General features: G+C 46.4%; 1 protein-coding gene across 1 annotated transcript in view; it reads left to right on the top strand.

The window, feature by feature from the left end:
• The window catches only part of TMEM132D (transmembrane protein 132D), an 835026-nt gene that overhangs the window by 806257 nt on the left and 9650 nt on the right, over positions 1-19119 (top strand). The window contains 2 exon segments of the mRNA XM_003907388.5: positions 15597-15802; positions 18254-18527. Coding sequence (XP_003907437.3) covers positions 15597-15802; positions 18254-18527 — 480 coding nt within the window.

The raw sequence follows: 19119 nt of genomic DNA, 5'->3' as shown, positions 1-19119 counted from the left end.
AATTACCTTGGGCAGTATGGCCATTTTCACAATATTGATTCTTCCTATCCATGAGCATGGTATGTTCTTCCATTTCTTTATGTCCTCTTTTATTTCACTGAGCAGTGGTTAGTAGTTCTCCTTGAGGAGGTCCTTTACATCCCTTGTAAGTTGGATTCCTAGGTATTTTATTCTCTTTGAAGCAATTGTGAATGGAAGTTCATTCATGATTTGGCTCTCTGTTTGTCTGTTACTGGTGTATAAGAATGCTTGTGATTTTTGCACATTAATTTTGTATCCTGAGACTTTGCTGAAGTTTCTTATCAGCTTAAGGAGATTTTGGGCTGAGACAATGGGGTTTTCTAAATATACAATCATGTCATCTGCAAACAGGGACAATTTGACTTCTTCTTTTCCTAACTGAATACCCCTGATTTCTTTCTCTTGCCTAATTGCCCTAGCCAGAACTTCCAACACTATGTTGAATAGGAGTGGTGAGAGAGGGCATCCCTGTCTTGTGCCAGTTTTCAAAGGGAATTTTTCCAGTTTTTGCCCATTCAGTATGATATTGGCTGTAGGTTTGTCATAAATAACTCTTATGATTTTGAGATACATTCCACCAATACCGAATTTATTGAGCGTTTTTAGCATGAAGGGCTGTTGAATTTTGTCAAAGGCCTTTTCTGCACCTATTGAGATAATCACGTGGTTTTTGTCTTTGGTTCTGTTTATATGCTGGATTACATTTATTGATTTGCGTATGTTGAACCAGCCTTGCATCCCAGGGATGAAGCCCACTTGATCATGGTGGATAAGCTTTTTGATGTGCTGCTGGATCCGGTTTGCCGGTATTTTATTGAGGATTTTTGCATCGATGTTCATCAGGGATATTGGTATAAAATTCTCTTTTTTGGTTGTGTCTCTGCCAGGCTTTGGTATCAGGATGATGTTGGCCTCATAAAATGAGTTAGGGAGGATTCCCTCTTTTTCTATTGATTGGAATAGTTTCAGAAGGAATGGTACCGGCTCCTCCTTGTACCTCTGGTAGAATTCAACTGTGAATCCATCTGGTCCTGGACTTTTTTTGGTTGGTAGGCTATTAATTATTGCCTCAATTTCAGAGCCTGCTATTGATCTATTCAGGGATTCAGCTCCTTCCTGGTTTAGTCTTGGGAGAGTGTAAGTGTCCAGGAAATTATCCATTTCTTCTAGATTTTCTAGTTTATTTGTGTAGAGGTGTTTATAGTATTCTCTGATGGTAGTTTGTATTTCTGTGGGGTCGGTGGTGATATCCCCTTTATCATTTTTTATTGCATCTATTTTATTCTTCTCTTTTTTTTTTCTTTATTAGTCTTGCTAGCGGTCTATCAATTTTGTTGATCTTTTCAAAAAACCAACTCCTGGATTCATTGATTTTTTGGAGGGGTTTTGGGTCTCTATCTCCTTCAGTTCTGTTCTGATCTTAGTTATTTCTTGCCTTCTGCTAGCTTTTGAATGTGTTTGCTCTTGCTTCTCTAGTTCTTTTAATTGTGATGTTAGAGTGTCAATTTTAGATCTTTCCAGCTTTCTCTTGTGGGCATTTAGTGTTATAAATTTCCCTCTACACACTGCTTTAAATGTGTCCCAGAGATTCTGGTATGTTGTATCTTTGTTCTCATTGGTTTCAAAGAACGTCTTTATTTCTGCCTTCATTTCGTTATGTACCCAGTAGTCATTCAGGAGCAGGTTGTTCAGTTTCCATGTAGTTGAGCGGTTTTGATTGAGTTTCTTAGTCCTGAGTTCTAGTTTGATTGCACTGTGGTCTGAGAGACAGTTTGTTATAATTTGTATTCTTGTACATTTGCTGAGGAGTGCTTTACTTCCAATTATGTGGTCAATTTTGGAATAAGTGTGATGTGGTGCTGAGAAGAATGTATATTCTGTTGATTTGGGGTGGAGAGTTCTGTAGATGTCTACTAGCTCTGCTTGCTGCAGAGATGAGTTCAATTCCTGGATATCCTTGTTAACTTTCTGTCTCGTTGATGTGTCTAATGTTGACAGTGGGGTGTTGAAGTCTCCCATTATTATTGTATGGGAGTCTAAGTCTCTTTGTAAGTCTCTAAGGACTTGCTTTATGAATCTGGGTGCATATATATTTAGGATAGTTAGCTCTTCCTGTTGAATTGATCCCTTTACCATTATGTAATGGCCTTCTTTGTCTCTTTTGATCTTTGATGGTTTAAAGTCTGTTTTATCAGAGACTAGGATTGCAACCCCTGCTTTTTTTTGTTCTCCATTTGCTTGGTAGATCTTCCTCTATCCCTTTATTTTGAGCCTATGCATGTCTCTGCATGTGAGATGGGTCTCCTGAATACAGCAGACTGATGGGTCTTGACTCTTTATCCAGTTTGCCAGTCTGTGTCTTTTAATTGGAGCATTTAGTCCATTTACATCTAAGGTTAATATTGTTATGTGTGAACTTGATCCTGCCATTATGATATTAACTGGTTATTTTGCTTGTTAGTTGATGCAGTTTCTTCCTAGCCTCGGTGGTCTTTACATTTTGGCATGTTTTTGCAATGGCTGGTGCCGGTTGTTCCTTTCCATGTTTAGTGCTTCCTTCAGGGTCTCTTGTAAGGCAGGCCTGGTGGTGACAAAATCTCTAAGCATTTGCTTATCTGTAAAGGATTTTATTTCTCCTTCACTTATGAAACTTAGTTTGGCTGGATATGAAATTCTGAGTTTAAAATTCTTTTCTTTAAGAATGTTGAATATTGGCCCCCACTCTCTTCTGGCTTGTAGAGTTTCTGCCGAGAGATCTGCTGTTAGTCTGATGGGCTTCCCTTTGTGGGTAACCCGACCTTTCTCTCTGGCTGCCCTTAAGATTTTTTCCTTCATTTCAACTTTGGTGAATCTGGCAATTATGTGTCTTGGAATTGCTCTTCTCGAGGAGTATCTTTGTGGCGTTCTCTGTATTTCCTGAATTTGAATGTTGGCCTGCCCTACTAGGTTGAGGAAGTTCTCCTGGATGATATCCTGAAGAGTGTTTTCCAACTTGGTTCCATTTTCCCCCTCACTTTCAGGCACCCCAATCAGACGTAGATTTGGTCTTTTTACGTAATCCCATACTTCTTGCAGGCTTTGTTCATTTCTTTTTCTTCTTTTTTCTTTAGATTTCTCTTCTCGCTTCATTTCATTCATTTGATCCTCAATTGCTGATACTCTTTCTTCCAGTTGATCGAGTTGGTTACTGAAGTTTGTGCATTTGTCACGTATTTCTCGTGTCATGGTTTTCATCTCTGTCCATTCATTTATGGCCTTCTCTGCATTAATTATTCTGGTTATCAATTCTTCCACTCTTTTTTCAAGATTTTTAGTTTCTTGACACTGGGTACGTAATTCCTCCTTTAGGTCTGAGAAGTTTGATGGACTGAAGTTTTCTTCTCTCATCTCGTCAAAGTCATTCTCCGTCCAGCTTTGATCCATTGCTGGCGATGAGCTGCGTTCCTTTGGAGGGGGAGATGTGCTCTTATTTTTTGAATTTCCAGCTTTTCTGCCCTGCTTTTTCCCCATCTTTGTGGTTTTATCTGCCTCTGGTCTTTGATGATGGTGACGTACTGATGGGGTTTTGGTGTGGGCGTCCTTCCTGTTTGTTAGTTTTCCTTCTAACCGTCAGGACCCCCAGCTGTAGGTCTGTTGGAGATTGCTTGAGATCCACTCCAGACCCTGTTTGCCTGGGTGTCAGCAGCAGAGGCTGCAGAAGATAGAATACTGCTGAACAGCGAGTGTACCTGTCTGATTCTTGCTTTGGAAGCTTCCTCTCAGGGGTGTACTCCACCGTGTGAGGTGTGGGGTGTCGGTCTGCCCCTAGTGGAGGATGTCTCCCAGTTAGGCTACTCAGGGGTCAGGGACCCACTTGAGCAGGCAGTCTGTCCATTCTCAGATCTTAACCTCCGTGTTGGGAGATCCACTGCTGTCTTCAAAGCTGTCAGACAGAGTTGCTTGCATCTGCAGAGGTTTCTGCTGCTTTTTGTTGTTGTTGTTGTTGTTGTTGTTTAGCTGTGCCCTGTCCCCAGAGGTGGAGTCTACAGAGACTGGCAGGCCTCCTTGAGCTGCTGTGAGCTCCACCCAGTTCGATCTTCCCAGGGCTTTGTTTACCTACTTAAGCCTCAGCAATGGTGGGCGCCCCTCCCCCAGCCTCGCTGCTGCCTTGCGGTTAGATCGCAGACTGCTGTGCTAGCAATGAGGAAGGCTCTGTGGGCATGGGACCCTCCCGGCCAGGTGTGGGATATAATCTCCTAGTGTGCCCGTTTGCTTAAAGCGCAGTATTGGGGTGGGAGTTACCCGATTTTCCAGGTGTTGTGTGTCTCTGTTCCCCTGGCTAGGAAAAGGGATTCCCTTCCCCCTTGTGCTTCCCAGTTGAGGCGATGCCTCGCCCTGCTTCAGCTCTCGCTGGTCGGGCTGCAACAGCTGACTAGCACCGATTGTCCAGCACTCCCCAGTGAGATGAACCCAGTACCTCAGTTGATAATGCAGAAATCACCTGTCTTCTGTGTCACTCGCGCTGGGAGCTGGAGACTGGAGCTGTTCCTATTCGGCCATCTTGCTCTGCCCCTCAGGAAATGCATTGTGACAAAAGTCTGTCCAGCTGTGTTCACAGATTTCCATCTTTCTTCCTGCAATATGAATTCAGTAGATAAAAACTCAGGAAAGCCCCAGAGGCTATTATTTTCTTCCTGTGGGGTGCAGACTTTAGGCAGAAAAGGGAACATTAGAGAACTTTATCGTGTACTTTAAGGGAGACAGAGGATTGAGAGAGGGTAGGAGGGTGATGGTTGGAAGGTCAGAGAGACCTTGAGGCTGCTTCTTCAGTTCAGCATGTCAAGGGAGCATATTTTGAGATGTCAGTTTCTGAGCCCCAACGCAGGCAATTCACTAAGGCCAGCCCAGATTCAAGGCGAGGGCATAAGACTCCACCTCTTCAGTGGGATGTAATAAGGTCACTTTGGGGAGGACGTGAGCAGGCAGGAGAGACTGTTGTGGCCATCTTTGGAAAATGCAGTCTGCCACGTACGTTCACCTCCCAGAGTCTCAACGTTCTTTATCCAGAAGAAAAGGAGATGTAATAACACCAACCTCACAGGGCTGCTGTGAAGAACAGTGGAGTTAGTGGAATTAAAATACTGCTTTATCTTATTGTAAGACTCACTTCTTGGTAGAGACCCTAGGAAAACAGGCATCTGTGCACAGTAGGTAGGCACAAGGACATTTGTCACACTGCATGGTTTGAAAAAGCAAAATACATGAGAATGCAAGCTCTGTGATCCATTTCATCATCATCATTACTACCATTGTTACGAATTTTGATGCCCAGTTGTTCCAGCACCACTTACTGAAAAGGCTGTCAAAAGACTTTGGCTCCATTGAGTTGCCGTTACTCCTTTGTCAAAGGTCAGTTGACTACATTTATGCAGGTCTGTTTCTGGGCTCTCTTTTCTGCCCTATTCATCAATTTATCTGTTCTTTCAGCAATACCACATTGTCTTGGCTATTACGGCTTTCCAGGCAGTCTTGAACTTGAGTCATGTCAGTCCTCTGATATTATTCTTCTGGGCTGCATCCTCACAAAAACTAACTGAAAGTGGGCCACAGAACTGAATGTAAAAATGCAAAAACGATAAAATTCCTAGAAAATAACATAGGAGAAAGTCTAGATATCATCGTGTTTGGTGATGACTTTTCAGATACAACACCAAAGGTGCAATCCATGAAAGAAAGAATTGATCACCTGTAGTTTATTAAAATTAAACACTTCTGCATATGCAGTTTTTGTTTGCAATACAAGCTTTCAACTTGAGGGAAATCAGCATGTCACTCAAAAATATGTGTTTTTGCCATAAGAATTATGTTGAGTTAAAGGGAATTAACAAGAAACAAAGGTAGGAGAAGTTCTCTCTACCCTCTCCTTTTATACCTAAATGGACGATATAAACTCTCCTTTACTGGAGATGACGCTAGACGATAATTAGCCCAGAGTTGACACAGAAAAAATCTGCAAACAAACCTTTCTCCATTAGTTTCCCCCAAATATTTACCTTTCTGTAGTTTCTAAATCATCGGAGGCCCAAGGCTATTTCCTTTCTCCTGTCATTTCTCTATAAAATTGTTGTTCTTTGTGGAAGATGCTACCTACACTCGAATTTTAGTCATCTCTTGGAGTTCCTCATTCCTAAGTTTCTTCCATGGATATAGGTGATGTAAGTGTTCATAAATTTTTATGTTTGTTTTTTTAAGAACGAAAAAGAAAAATACAGAAGCATGTCCATTCATTTACAGAGTCCCCTCATCTGTCTAACAGAGAGTCATAAAAGCTGTGTCATGGGGCTTGAACGAATACATTTACAAACAGGACTGAGAATGGTGGTTCTCAACCGGGGGTGCTCTTGCTGCCCAGGGGTTCTTTAGCAATGTCTGGAGACACTGTTGGTCATCACTGCTGGAGAGAGGGATACTACTGGCATCAGGAGGTGGAGGCCAGGGGTGCCATTCAGCAGCCTACACTGCCCCTGACAGCCTCCTACAGCAAAGAACTCTCCAGCCCCAAATGTGGACAGGGCAGGGGCAGAGAAATGCTGGCCAGGACCAGTGCCTGGCACATGGCAAGAGCGACTTGGTTGGATTGTTTTTAAAATGATTTCCTATCAGACTGCTCATCAGTGACTGTGAGAAGACAACTGAGATCTTATGACCCAGGCCACATGGTGGACAGTTTTGAGGACAAAGAAAAGAGAACATTCACTGAATGCATTATTTCCTCTGACCCAGGAAGGGACTGAAAGTGGAAATTTGAGGTTGTGTAAAAATGTTCTGTTTTCATTTTAAAATAACAGAGCTTCCTGGGAATTTGAATTTCTGATTTTAGAAGAAAATAGGCTATAGAATATAGACTATATATGGAATCTTCTGGTACAAATGATTCCAGAAACACCAGAATATCCCCGTTCCGTGTCATAACTAAGAGGTCCGCTGTGGCTGACAGGGAAAGAGACTCAGACTTTCTTCCAGAAAGCACTGTCGCTCAGCCTCAAGGAGTGCTGGTAGCAGCGCTTAGCTGCTTGGGGGTTCCTGTGTTTTGAGCTGAGTCCTGCTCTTTTTCGGGTAGCCCCAGCTATTAACAAAGATGGTGGTGGTTCAAGGGTCTGACCACTTTCACCAAAGTGGGACTCCTCCCCACGTACGCAGTCTTTGCTCCAGACCCCTCCGGTGAGCTGGCACAAATGTTGTTGAGTCTTCCTCTTGATCCAAGAGCTCCTTCTGCCTTCCGGGGTCCTTCCCTTCCTCCTTCACAGATATTACGGCCTAATGGGCCTTCTGTCTCAGCCTCTGCCCCCCAGAGACCTCACGATCGTACTGTGGCATGCGAGGGATATGAGGGCCAACTCTGGACCCGGAACAGCTTGGATTCCAATCCCAGACCCAAGGCATCCTAACTGTGTGAACTTTAGCAAGTCACCTAATCTCCTCGTGCCTCAATTTCTCATCTGCACAATGGGGATTGTGGTAATGCCTACCTTGCTGGGTTATTGTCAAAATCAAACAACTCAGTGCATGTGCACAGCTGGGAAGGCTGCCAGGTAGACAGTTGTCCTCGATGGCAGGTTTAACACCTCTGATCTGTGAAGCCCTCACTGCACGCTGGCTCTCCCCTGAGTTTCCAGCTAGCCTCCTCTCCATGCAATGCAGGCTGGCAACTTCCTCCTGGAATAGGAAAGCAGGCTCTAGGGACTGAACGGCTGACTATATTTGTCTGCATAGTTGATTGCAGTTTCCTAGGGTTCCCATAAAAAAAAATACCAAGGAGCAGGTGGCTTACACAACAGAGCTTCATTTTCTCACAGTTGCAGATGCTAGAAGTCAGAGATTAGGTGTCTGCAGGTTTGGTGTCTCCCTGGCCTGTGGGTGGCTGCTTCTCACTGTGTTCCCCCATGACCGTTCCCCTGTGCATCCCTGGTGCCTCTCTGCCCTGAGTGCCCTGATGCCCCAATCTCTTCTTCTTAAAAGGAAACCAGGCCGAGCGCGGTGGCTCACGCCTGTAATCCCAGCGCTTTGGGAGGCCAAGGCAGGCAGATCACCTGAGGTCAGGAGTCTGAGACCAGCCTGGCCAACATGGCAAAACCCTGTCTCTACTAAAAATACAAAAATTAGCCGGGCATGGTGATGCCCACCTGTAGTTCCAGCTACTTGGGAGGCTGAGGCAGGAGAATCACTTGAACCCGGGAGGCGGAGGTTGCAGTGAGCCAAGATTGCATCACTTCACTCCAGCCTGGGTGACAGAGTGAGACTCTGTCTCAAAGAAAAAAGGACAGCAGGCATATTGTGTTAGAGGCCCATGTTAGTGACCTCATTTTTACTTAACCACCCCTACAAAGACCCTGCCTCCAAATACAGTCAGATTCATTGGAATTTAGGGAGGGAACCAAATTCAGCCCACAATAGGCTCAAGTTGCCTCTTTTTCCCTCTGCACATGGAGCATCCCTGCTGACCCGAAACCCATCTGTGGCATGTCCCTGCTCCCGGCTGTAGCATGTCCTCCTCCAGGGCATCCATTTAAAACTGTGTTCAGCATGTCCTCCAGGGCGTCCATTTAAAACTGTGTCCAGCGTGTCCTCCAGGGCGTCCATTTAAAACTGTGTCCAGCGTGTCCTCCAGGGCATCCATTTAAAACTGTGTTCAGCATGTCCTCCAGGGCGTCCATTTAAAACTGTGTCCAGCGTGTCCTCCGGGGCGTCCATTTAAAACTGTGTCCAGCGTGTCCTCCGGGGCGTCCGTTTAAAACTGTGTCCAGCGTGTCCTCTAGGGCGTCCATTTAAAACTGTGTCCACTGTGTCCTCCAGGGCGTCCATTTAAAACTGTGTCCACTGTGTCCTCCAAGGCGTCCGTTTAAAACTGTGTCCAGTGTGTCCTCCAGGGCATCCATTTAAAACTGTGTCCACTGTGTCCTCCAGGGCATCCATTTAAAACCGTGTCCAGCGTGTCCTTCAGGGTGTCCATTTAAAACTATGTCCAGCGTGTCCTCCAGGGCATCCATTTAAAACTGTGTCCAGTGTGTCCTCCAGGGTGTCCATTTAAAATTTGCTTATTTCTTGGCAGAAAAGTGTGTGTTGTTCATTAACAGATATACCTGAGTTAGGGAAAGTTGTTTTCCAATAAATAGCCTAGTATAATGAGCTAAAGTTCTCCTCTGATTAATTAGCCCAGTGTGGCACTGGCTACAGGACACTGAGCTTCAATTTTCTTATCTGGAAAATAGGGGTAAGGGTACCAATCTAATAGATATGTTGTGAGGATTAAGTGGAATAAGTTCTCGACACTCAGTACAGTACCTTGCATGTAGCAAACAACGAATATTAGTCACTACTATTATTGTTACCACTATTATTAATGTTATCTTTGTTTTTTGTTTTTTGTTTGTTTGGGTTTGTTTTTTGTTTTTTGTTTTGAGGCATAGTTTCACCCTTGTTGCCCAGGCTGGAGTGCAATGACATGAGTCTCAGCTCACTGCAACCTCCGCCTACTGAGTTCAAGCGATTCTCCTGCCTTAGCCTCCCAAGTAGCTGGGATTACAGGCGCCGCCACCACAGCTGGCTAATTTTTTTGTATTTTTTAGTAGATATGGGGTTTCACCATGTTGGCCAGGCTGGTCACAAATTCCTGACCTCAGGTGATCCACATCTTTAATCCAAGACCGAGACTAAGTACAAAAAGGCACTACCTAACTTGGAAATTGGATGCAAGCATTCCCATAGGATGTCTACTCCTGCCAAGTTTGAGGGGGAAAAAAAGACAGAATTTCAACATCCGTAGCTTTAGCTCTTGAAAAAAAAAAAAAAAAAAGGAAAGAGAGAAATATTAGAAGAACATAAATTTAACCAAGAATGTTGGTGATATTTAAATAAGATTTAAATTCATACAGCATTTAAACAGAAAAGAAGGAAATGGCATTAAATTCACATAAGTGCCGGATTATGCACACTAGAGCCAGAAATATTAACTGTATCCCCATAACGGAACAGTGCGACTGGCTGGAAATGGATTATGAAAGAAGTTCGAGAATTTTAATAGATCATCCCTTCAAACCATCAGCATTGTAAAGTGGTAGTTAATAAATTATATGACATGTACAGTTAGTCATATTTTAACAAGAAGTAATGAACAGGTCTTGCCGGCTCACCTAGACCATTACATTTCTCCAGTTCATCTCCCAGAGGGGAAGTTTGGAGTGTCTAGCAATCTAATGCAATGAACAGAGCTATGAAGGGAAGGATGGATGTCAGAATATGCTGGAAGAAGTTCTGCTCCATCCAGCTGTTGCAGGAACCCATCTCAGGTTGTCTGTCCAGACCAGGATGGAGTTGGGGCCAGGTCCACTGATGGGGGAGTAGGCTTGTGTCTTCCTAAGCTCACCTAGGCTCAGGAACCTGGGTCCCAAGAGCCTAGGGGAGCTTAGGTAAGGTCTCCAGAGCCCAGATGAGGATAGGTAAGGTCCCCAGAGCCTAGGTGAACTTAGGTAATATCTCCAGAGCCCAAGTGAGGATAGGTAAGGTCCCCAGAGCCTAGGTGAGGATACGTAAGGTTCCTAGAGCCCAGGTGAGCATAGGTAAGGTTCCCAGAGCCCAAGTGAGCTTAGGTAAGGTCTCCAGAGCCCAGGTGAAGATAGGTAAGGTCCCCAGATCCCTGGTGAGCTTAGGTGAGGTCCCCAGAGCCCAGGTCAGCTTAGGTAAGGTCCCCAGAGCCCAGGTGAGGATAGGTAAGGTCTCCAGAGCCCAGGTGAGGATAGATAAGGTTCCCAGAGCCTAGGTGAGGATAAGTAAGGTCTCCAGAGCCCAGGCGAGCATAGGTAAGGTCCCCAGAGCCCAGGTGAACTGAAGTAAGGTCCCCAGAGCCCAGGTGAGCTTAGGTAAGATCCCCAGAGCCCAGGTAAGCATAGGTAAGGTCTTCAGAGACCAGCCTGATGGAAAATCATAACGGCATCTTCAGTTGTGTTCATTAGACAATGACATTCTATTTTTGCCTAGGAGATGCACAGGAATTTTCTTCCATCTCATAAAACAATGTGCTCTTTCTGAATTATCTTGGAAACACAGGCTCCCTCCCTTTCTGTTTTCTCCACTTTTGGGTGGAGACATGACTCGAGAGAAACATTTCTCTATTAGAAGAGTGGTGAGATAGACCATAAATAAAGCTGGTCAACTCTAGAGTCAAAAAGACACTGTGGGGTAGGAAGGACTGGAACCCTCAGCACCACTCTGCCCCATCAGGGCCAAGTCAGATTGGAGGCTCCATTTCACCAGTGTCTGAATTCTCAAGCGATACTAGAAATCTAAATTTCTAAGGTGAAATCATAAAAGTTTTGAATGTTGACTCAATGTTCTCCATTCTGCAACCTGTTTTATTGTCTTTTTTTTTTTTTCTTTTTGAGACAGGGTCTCACTCTGTCACCCAGGCTGGAGTGCAATGGCACCATCTTGGCTCACTGCAACTTCCACCTCCTGGGTTAAAGCAATTCTCCTGCCTCAGCCTTCCGAGTAGCTAGGACTACAGGTGCATGCCACCATGCCTGGCTAATTTTTTTTAATATTTTTAGTACAGACGGGGTTTTGCCATGTTGGCTAGGCTGGTCTCAAACTCCTGACCTCAGGTGATCCTTCCTCTTCAGCCTCCCAAAGTGCTGGGATTATAGGTGTGAGCCTGCGCCCAGCCCTTTTCTTTCTTTTGAGAAGTCAGCTCACCTATGAGGATTCAGTCTGAGTTAGAAATGAAGACTTAAGAGAGAACAAGCCTCCTATTAAAGACACCCTGGCCCCTGAAGCAAGGAGAACTGTGGCCAGGCCACAGAGGATTAGCCACCGGAGCCTGCAAAGCATTTAGCTTTGAACTTAGGATTTTATGGACTTTCGGCTGGCAGCAGATACTGGAAGACACAAGCAAAATTCCTGACCATAACTGGACTCACCCATGTTCTCCTCAGCGCCTGGCATGTCCCTCTGCTTCTGTTAACTATGCCTCACTATGAGGATTGCCCCATTGTGTATATTTTTCCTGTCAGAAGAGGACACTTTGGCCAGGCAAGACGCCTGTGGCCAGGGAGGACGCCTTTGGTCAGGAGACACTCCCGTCAGGCATGCCCCGTCAGGAGGCCAGGGACATTAACTCCCTGGCCAGGGAGGACGCCTGGCCAAGATGCCCTGGTCAGGAGGATGCAGCTGTGGACACTCCTAGGGACAGGAGGACGCGCCCCACGGGGAAGATGCCCTGGTCAGGGAGGCATAAATTCTGGCCAGAGGACACCAGTCAGGACACCTGTCAGGAGATCTCCCGCCAGGCGGACACTCCTGGCCAGAAGATCAGGAGGATGCCGGCCAGGAGGACGCCTGCCAGGGAGGATTTAGCCAGGACAATTCTGCCAGGGAGGGATACCCTGCCAGGGAAGACGGGTCAGGAGGACGCCCTGGTCAGGGAAGATGCCCCGGTCAGGGAGGACACCCCGGTCAGGGAGGATTATCCAGGGCTCTGGGGTGTGTCCTCCACTCCCTCCGGGAATTCGTTTTCTGCAGCTGTGATAACAAATCATCACACCACACACCCAGCAGCTTTGTGAGACAATGGACACCCATGTATTCTCTTCCAGTTCTGAAGGTCGAAAGTCTGAAATCAGCTTCACTGGGCCGACATCAAGGTGTTGGTAGGGCTGCCCTCCCTCCGGAGGTTCTAGTGGGGAACATGCTTCCTTGCATTTTCCAGCCCCCAGAGCTGCCTCCTTCCTTCTTTGGTCTCTGCCTCCATCTTCCAGCGTCTTGTTTCTGTGGTCACAGGACCTGCTTCTCCCACTGCAGTCAAATCTCTCCCTGCCTCCCTCTTATAAGCACAGTCAGCTCCACTTAGGGCCCACCCAAGTAATCTAGGATGCTCTCCCTATCTCAAGACCCTTAATTTAAATACTGGTAACAGCCAAGACATGGAAACAACCTAAGTGTCTCTCAGTGAATGAACGGATAAAGCAAATGTGGTGTCTATACACGGTGGAATACTATTCAGCCTTAAAATAGAAGAAAATCTTAGCATTTGCAACAACGTGGATGAATCTGGAGGACATGATGCTAAGTGAACTAGAGCCAACACAGAAGGGCAGATCCTGCATGGTATTGCTTATATGTGGGGAAAAGCCCAACTCATAGAAACAGAGTCGAATGGGGGTTTCCAGGAGCTGGGAAGTGGGGGAAATGGAGAGAGGTTGGTCAAAGGACAGAAAGTTTCAGTTATGCTGGTGAATATATGATGGGGTCCTAATGTATAGCATGACTACTCTAGTTAATAATACCGTATGGTAGACTTAGGATTTGCAAAGGCAGTGAGTCTTCCATGTTCTCACACTTACACACTATTGATGGGAATATAACATAGTATGGAAAATTGATTATGGAAAACAGTATGGAGAATTCTCAAGGAACTAAAATTCTCTACAGCAGTCCCACTACCAGTATCTACCCAAAGGAAAAAAGATCAGTACATTGAGAAAACACCTGCACTCATAATTTAGACACACACTACATTTTCATAACATTTATATACAATGTACATAAATATATAATTCACATTTATGTACAATGTATATAATACTACATATAAACATACTATATATTGTATATATAATATAGTAATTTTGTATACAATACAATTTTATATTACATATATTATATATTGTGTATTATATTGTGTGTATATAATACAATAAATATACAATATACTATATATACAATATATAAATATACAATATATATGGAATAAAATATTTTTCAGTTATAAAGAAGAATGAAGTCATCTCTTTGGCAGCAACATGAATGGAACTAGAGGTCATTATTTTAAGTGAATCAACTCAAAATCAGAAAGTCAAATACCACATGTTCTCACTTACAAGTGGGAGCTAAATACAGTGGACACATGGACGAAGAGCATGGAATAATAGACACTGGATGTTCAGAAGGGTTGGAGGTTAGAAGGGGTTGAGGAATGAGAAATTACTTAACGGGTACAGTGTACATTATTTGGGTGATGTTTACACTAGAAGCCTGGATTTCACCACTGTGCAATACATCCATGTGACAAAACTCCACGTGTACCCCCTAAATATATACAAATTTTAAGAAATATCTTACACACACACACACACACGTGACTATGTGAGGTGATGGATGTGTGAGCTAACTTGATTTGTAATTATTTCACAGTATACATGTGTATCAGAACATCATGTGGTACACCCTAGATTGATGCAGTTTTGTCTGCCAAGTACTTATTTGCCAATAAAGCTGGGAGGGGAAAAGATGCTTAATTTGGTCACACCCACAAAGTCCCTTTTGATGAGTAAGATAACGTTTACAGATTCCAAGGATGAGGATGTGGATATCTTTGGGAGCTATGATTTAGGCTCCCACACTCCCCCAAAGACACGTCCCAGTTCTTGTTTAGGATGAAAACTAAAGGACTCATTGCCTTCCCCCAGGAAAGCTAGGAGACAAGACAAGAGAACAAAGTCCTTCCATTGAACTTGGTTCTTCCCATCAGGGCTGGCATGGAGGAACCATCTTGCACCGGGCAGAAGTTGAGAGCCTGGGCTCTGGGGCCAGACTCCCAGGGCTGAATCCTGGCTCTGCCCTTCCTGGCAGAGGAACATAGGCAGGCTCCCCCGCTCCCGGCTTCCTCATCTGGAATGTGAGAATGGCAGTGGTGCCGAGCGCTGTGGTTGTTCTGAGGATGAAACGAATCCACGTTTGGATTCCCTGAAAAGCGGAACCTGTGATGTGCCCTTCAGAGTAGGCGGTTTATTTGGGGAATGATCTCTGGATGCAGAATGAGGGAATGAGCAGCAAGACGGGACACATTTCGGAAAAGCAGCAGGAGGGGCATCACTGAGCTAGCGCGCGTGGTGAGCGACTTCTGTGGAACCCCATGGAGCCCCTCTAGGGAACTCTGCAGAATCCACCCCATGCCTGTGGGGGAAACTGGTCTGCGCATGCTCTGTTGAGGACGTTCTCAGGCTACACCCACGTGGGAGTGAAGAGAGTAGGAGCGGAAGAGGAGGGGCCAAGCAAGGTCGGCTTCCGGTGCAGTACAGTCAGCTCCCTGAGCAGCTCTTAAGAATGAGCTGTGCTGTGTGTGGGTCCCTCCTTGAGGCAAACAGCCTGGGCTTCTCACCCTCCCACGTAGTCACTGGGCAGAGAAGCGGGGTGAGCAGGACATAACTCCCAGGTAACTCTGAGGGACACAGCTCCACTCACCTAAGGGCAGTCTGCTATGGAAGATGTGGCAGGAGCTGTCGGCAACACACACGCAGCCCCTGGGGAGGAGTCCACCAACCTAGCCACAGGGACCCCAGGAAGCCTGGGTACTCAGAGAGCACCTATCATAACAGCGTCTGCTATACTTAAAAGCAACAGCCAATATCTGCTTCATACCAGGACCTCCTCCCCATAGTAAGTGACCTCTACCAGCCAGGGTGCTTCCCTTTCCTCCTCCTTGGGCCATGCAATGGGATGAAAGCTCACCTTCCCCTCCCCTTTACTCTCTCACCTCTTCACAGGTTTCTGACAGATGTGACTACGTCTTTGTCAATGGGAAGGAAATGAAAGGCAAGGTGAACGTGATGGTGAACTTCACCTACCAGCACCTGAGCAGCCCCCTGGAGATGACGGTGTGGGTGCCCCGACTTCCGCTGCAGATAGAGGTCTCAGACACCGAGCTCAATCAGATCAAGGGCTGGCGAGTGCCCATCGTCTCCAGCAGGAGGTGGGTGTGCCCCTCAAACTCCATGACAGGCTAAGAAGTGTACAGGGTGGCAAATTCAGGCATGACTGGGTCTGAGGATGCATATGGTACCCTAAGGACCAAGTCTTCCTCCACCGCTCAGCTCTGATTTGCTCTGTGTTGGCTTCATTCGCTATCAGTGTTTTTTGGGAGGTTCCAGGCTTTCATCCTTTCTTCTCTGCAACTCCAGCAGGAAGTGCCTCCTCTCCTTCCCACTAGTTCCAGCAAAGTCCTGGATTTAAGTCTTATCCTCACTGGGATTTTGTGGCCTCCCTTATCTAGTTACTGTAGCCAAGGCCCTGGAACATACTGAGTAGCTGGACTCCCCTAACTAGAGCCAGAGGAGCTAGACGAAGAGGTGCACCAAGGCTGAATGAATGGACAAATTCTAGGAGGAGGGAAAATTGATGCTGGAAAGAAGAAGGCAGCAGATGTTCCCTGGAAGGACATCTGACAGGGTCAGCCTGACCTGAGCTGCCTCTCTGTGCTCCAGTCCAGAAGCTCTGAGCTCTCTGCCTTGGTGAAATGAGGTCTGAGCCTTGTCCACTGAGTGTCTGATACATTACTCCAATGGTGCTTGGTAGAGCCCCAGGAGTCTCCACCATCTACCATTGGGAACCACGTGAGTACCATGTAAAGACAGTGGTAGGAGCTCAGGCTCTTCACTCACAGACTTTGTCATCTCAGAGAAACCGTGTATAAGAATTCAGGTATAACGACATGTTGATTGCTAAAAGTATATGCGTTATGAGACAAGGAAATATGCCTGGAGTCTGTGTACTCGGCAGGGGGTGGAGAATTGGTGGTCATCTGAGGGATAACTTATATTCCCTCCCTTGCAAGCTCATTCCTTTGGTCCCATGACCCCTGGGAGAGGGGATGCTTCAAGGACAAAAGCTGTGGGTCTCAGGGACAGTTGGGAACTGGCTTCAGCAATGATTCTTTCTCAGTCGCTGGGGTTTCTGGTGTTGAGTTGAGGGCGTGGATTAGAGGGTGACGGTTGGTGCTACCGAGGGAAGAAACTGTAGGGGAAGATTCACCAGAGACCTGGTTGAGTCTCACCGCAGTACATCCCATACGCTGTCACAGCTGCCTGGTTCAGACATGGCAGCGGAGTGAGTGTGAGAGGGAACAGCTGCTGTTCTGATGGAGACCGAGACGGTGCCATCAAAGGGCTGACTGCACAGAAGGGACCAGATGTTGAGGGAACAGCTGACATCTGTCTCCTTCCAAGCATCCTGGCCCTCTCTGCCTTTCTTATCACATTTGACCTCACCTTGGGTTACATATTCACCTGCTTTCTGTGCTGGGTTACAGAACCACACCATTCATCCCTGGCCTTGTCGTGTTAGCTATATCCATTCTGCCTAACATAGTGGCTTATCCCAAAGCTTAGTGGGTTAAAAATTATCCCCAAAGTTAATGTGGCTTACAAGAACAACATGCCGGCCAGGCACGGTGACTCAGGCCTGTAAGTCCCAGCACTTTAGGAGGCCGAGGCAGGCGGATGGCTTAAGCCCAGGAGTTTGAGACCAGCCTGGGCAACATAGCGAGACCACATCTCTACACAAAATTTTAAAAATTAGCCGGGCATGGTGGCTTGCACCATAGTCCAAGCTATTCAGGAGGCTGGAGTGGAAGGATTGCTTGAGTCCAGGAGTTCAAGGCTGCAGTGAGCTGAAATTGCACCACTGCACTCCAGCCTGAATGACAGAGCAAGACCCTATCTCAAAAAGAGAAAGAACAGCATGTTTATTGAACAGTTTCCGTGGATCTGGAATCCAGGCATGGCTAAGCTGGGTCTTCTGAGCAGGGGCTCTTACAGGCTGCAGCCCAGGTGTCAGTGGGCCTGGGGTCCCGTCTCAAGGCTCATGTGGGGAAGGATCTACGTGCAGGCTCACTCGCGCGGGTGCTGGCTGGTCTCATTTCCTCGCTGGTGCTGGCCAGAGTTCACTCTCAGTTTCTAGCTGGCTGGAAATCTCTACAGCTTGGCTCACAGCATGCAGCTCACTTCATCAGAGTGAGCAAGTGCAAAGAACCAAGGAAAGAAAACACAAGCAAGACAGAAGTCACAGGCTTTTCAAGTCTAGCCAAGAAAGTGACCATCCAATCACTTTTGCCCTAACTTTTTCATTGGACGAAAGAAACTAGGTCCAGCCCACACTCAAGGGGAGAGGTTTACACAAAGTAGACACCAGGAGGTGGGGGCCACTGGGAACACCTTACATTCTGCTGGCTGCACCGGCCTTGCTGATGGGACTGGTCATGCCAGAGCAGTAGTTAGTATGTCAGGTTCACCTCTGCATGTCTGGATGTAAACTCCTTGAAGTCTCATGGTCTCCTTACCTCTGCAGCCCCCACCAGGCTCCACACACAGCCCCTTACAGAGAACCAACAAGTAACTGTCTGCAAACTGTACTGCCTCTTTCACAGGCCTGCTGGGGACAGTGAGGAAGAGGAAGACGATGAGCGGAGGGGCCGCGGCTGCACCCTGCAGTACCAGCATGCCATGGTGCGGGTCCTGACGCAGTTTGTGGCTGAGGCGGCCGGCCCTGGGGGACACCTGGCCCACCTGCTGGGCTCAGACTGGCAAGTGGACATCACAGAGCTGATAAATGACTTCATGCAGGTGGAGGAGCCCAGGATCGCCAAGCTGCAAGGTGGACAGATCCTGATGGGACAGGAACTTGGGATGACCACCATTCAGGTAAAAAAATAAAAATCCCCAAAGCAAGATCTCTCTGTCTTCCCACCTCTGCTCCGCCCAGAGGAGAAACCAGCTGTTTGTCATTGCTGGGAATGGTATCTATTTTTAGGATGCCTAATTCAAAGAAATTGTCAAGTAAACAATACAAGTGATGTTGGCTGGGTGCAATGGCTCACGCTCGTAATCCCAGCACTTTGGGAGGCCAAGGTGGGCAGATCACCTGAGCTCAGTAGTTTGAGATTAGCCTGGGTAACATGGCAAAACCCCATCTCTACCAAAAATACAAAAATTTACCCGAGTGTGGTGGTGCGTGCCTGTGGTCCCAGCTCCTGGAGGCTGAGGTGGGAGGATTGCTTGGGCCTGGGAAGCAGAGGTTGCAGTGAGCTGAGATCGTGCCACTGCACTCCAGCCTGGGTGATGAAACGAGATCCCATCTCAAACAAAACCACAATACAAGTCATGTAATGATGTGATGAGAATCTCGAAATTCCTCCCATATTACTTATAGGTGAGAAACTCTGGGCTGACTCCCATGGTGGGTCATGCTTGAAACACACTATTTTGCCCAAGCCGTGGTGGGCGTTACTATCTT

This window comes from Papio anubis, chromosome 9, assembly GCF_008728515.1.
Source record: "Papio anubis isolate 15944 chromosome 9, Panubis1.0, whole genome shotgun sequence".
NCBI lineage: Eukaryota > Metazoa > Chordata > Mammalia > Primates > Cercopithecidae > Papio > Papio anubis.
This window is presented reverse-complemented; position numbering and strand designations above follow the sequence as displayed.